This window comes from Propithecus coquereli, unplaced genomic scaffold (assembly GCF_000956105.1).
Source record: "Propithecus coquereli isolate 6110/MARCELLA unplaced genomic scaffold, Pcoq_1.0 Scaffold508, whole genome shotgun sequence".
NCBI lineage: Eukaryota > Metazoa > Chordata > Mammalia > Primates > Indriidae > Propithecus > Propithecus coquereli.
The window spans coordinates 1,069,305-1,071,832 of NW_012150930.1; the positions used below are offsets into that span (position 1 = coordinate 1,069,305).

The following is a 2,528-nucleotide window of genomic DNA, read 5'->3' on the forward strand; positions in this document are numbered from 1 at the left end:
AGAGTGAGACTCTGTCTCAAAAAAAAAAAAAAAAAAAAGATTATAGATCTCAACTTATAGTAGAATAAGTTGAGTTTAAGAAGACGAAGAGCGTAAGGTTGATTGGAGAGAGAGGGTGAGAGAAGCTTACCAAATTGGCAAGATCATGAAGGGCTTTATATTCTTTGCTAAAGTGATTTGATTTTATCTTATAGTCTGTTGTAGTCAGTGAGGAACAATTAAAAGATTTTAAGCAGATTTGTATTTTTAAAAGATCACTGTGCAGGCAGTATAGTTGGGGATGAGAAGGTAAAGGAACTGGAGAAATAGGTTGGTTTTCTATGCTTTAGTTGCCTAGCCAAGAGATGTGGAGGACCCTGGCTAAAGCAATAAGAACTGGAAATGGAAAGGAAACAGATAAGAGAGAGAAAGAGGTGGAATCAGTGGGATGCCACAAGTGACGGCAGGAGGAGGGTGTTGAATATCATACTCTTCCTAGATTGACTCTGGACAGATGATCGTATCATTTGCCAGGATGGAAATAGAGAAAGGAGCAGGTTTGGGGGAAATAATAAACTTAGTTTTAGACATGTCACATTGGATTCATTTTAAATTTGTGAAAATAATCATGGATAAAAGAGATAGTTCATATTTTTTACTCTGATGAAGAGTTTCTGATAATTATGTTTGCAACTGGCCTATTGAAGAAATTATTATCTAAAGTAACTATTTTTCTATAATTTTCTTTGATGCAATAGTTGTTTTAAAGAGAGTAACATGCTTTTTTTAACTTTGGGCTTTTTTCTTTCCTTGTTTATTTGGATACAGGTTTATGGAGAAATCTCCTTTAAACCAAGTTTCATGAACAGTGCTTTCGGAATAGAGCTTCTTATCTTATTATAATTATGCTATTCAAAATGAAACAGTTTTAAAACTTTGCCATAGCCCAATAGGAAAATAAATATATGATTAAAATTGAGAGACAGCCTGCAAAGAAAAGTCTGGAGGGTTTTTTCCCCCAGAAATGATTTATTTTTGTGTTTGTGCTTAATTTCCAAAAGTTGTGGGAGTTAGTGAAGCTTATGAAGATGCTGCCAATTGTCTCTGGTTGTTAACTAACTCCAAGCCCTGTGCTAACTGTAAGTCTCCAATACAGAAGAATGAAGGCTGCAATCACATGCAATGTGCTAAGGTAAGAAGGTAAAGAGGATTTTGCATGCTTTGCAGTTGGAATCTTAATTTAGTTTGATTGTCATTCCAAAGGAGAAATGTTGTAAGTATAAAAATCTTGTAGGGTTTCAGATAGGTTCTAGGAGAGTGCATTTTATATTCTTTGTTGAATAATGTAAGTGTTGATTTATATTACTAAATTTTATACTCACATTGAATGTTAAAAGTAAGGATAAGGATTTTGTCGTATTTGGGCAGAAGATCAAAAATGCCTGACTCCTTCCCTGCCGATCATCTTCCCCAGTAAGAGTCTTAAGAGAGTGGTGTGTGTGTGTGTTTATATATACACATCATAATAGTAAATGAGGAGACCCCCATCTCTAAAAAAATAAAAAATAAAAAAAATTAGCCAGATGTTTTGGCACAGACCTGTAGTCCAGCCACCCATTTGGCTGAAGCAGGAGGATCACTTGAGTCCAGGAGTTTGAGGCTGCAGTGAGCTGTGATCGCTCCACTGCACTCCAGCCTGGGCGACAGAATGAGATCCCGTCTCTAAAAGTAAACAAATAAATAAAAATAACAGGAAATGATAAACAAAGTGCTACCTTACAGAGATCTCTTGTAAAGCTGATTTTGGAGCACACAGGTTAGACTCAAGGCCCAAATGAGGCCCCAGGCAATCCCCAAAGTCCAAATCTAGATAGTGTCTATCAATAGGTGTCTATACAGTTGGCCCTCCTCAACTGTGCGTTCTGTATTCTTGGATTCCGCCTCCGTGGATTCAACAAACCATGAATCAAAAATATTCAGAAAAAAAAATTATGTCCATGTTGAACATGTACAGACTTTTTTTTTCTTGTCATTGTTCCCTAAACAATACAGTGTAACAACTATTTGCACAGCATTTACATTGTATTAAGTATTATAAGTAATCTGGAGATGATTTAAAGTATACTGGATGATGTGCATAGTAATATGCAAATACTACACCATTTTGTATCAGGGATTTGAGCATCTGCAGAGTTTGGTATCTATGGAAGGTCCTTGAACCATTCCCTCCATGGATACCAAGGGACAGCTGTATATGTGTGTCTAACATAGGAACTGAAAGCAATGGCCAGGCTTTTTAGGTCTACTAACGAAGCTATCAATTAAATAAGTAATTAATTACTATATTGAAAATAGAAGTGCCAAAGATACACTTGGCTGAAAAATAATTAATACAAATAATTACTGTTAGAGGCCCAAAGGCTAGAAAGAAAATATAACCTCCTGATTTAGTGGCACAGAAAGAAACTACCATAAGCTTAAAACAAATATTCTGGAATATTATTAATAACATTTTATTAATCTGTGCCTACATTTGTGAATACTTTTGT

General features: G+C 35.4%; 1 protein-coding gene across 1 annotated transcript in view; it reads left to right on the plus strand.

Annotated features, from left to right (window-relative positions):
• The window catches only part of ANKIB1 (ankyrin repeat and IBR domain containing 1), a 185,113-nt gene that overhangs the window by 139,262 nt on the left and 43,323 nt on the right, over positions 1-2,528 (plus strand). The window contains exon 11 of the mRNA XM_012656561.1: positions 1,041-1,171. Within this exon, the coding sequence (XP_012512015.1) occupies positions 1,041-1,171 (131 nt within the window). The remainder of the gene's footprint in view (positions 1-1,040; positions 1,172-2,528) is intronic.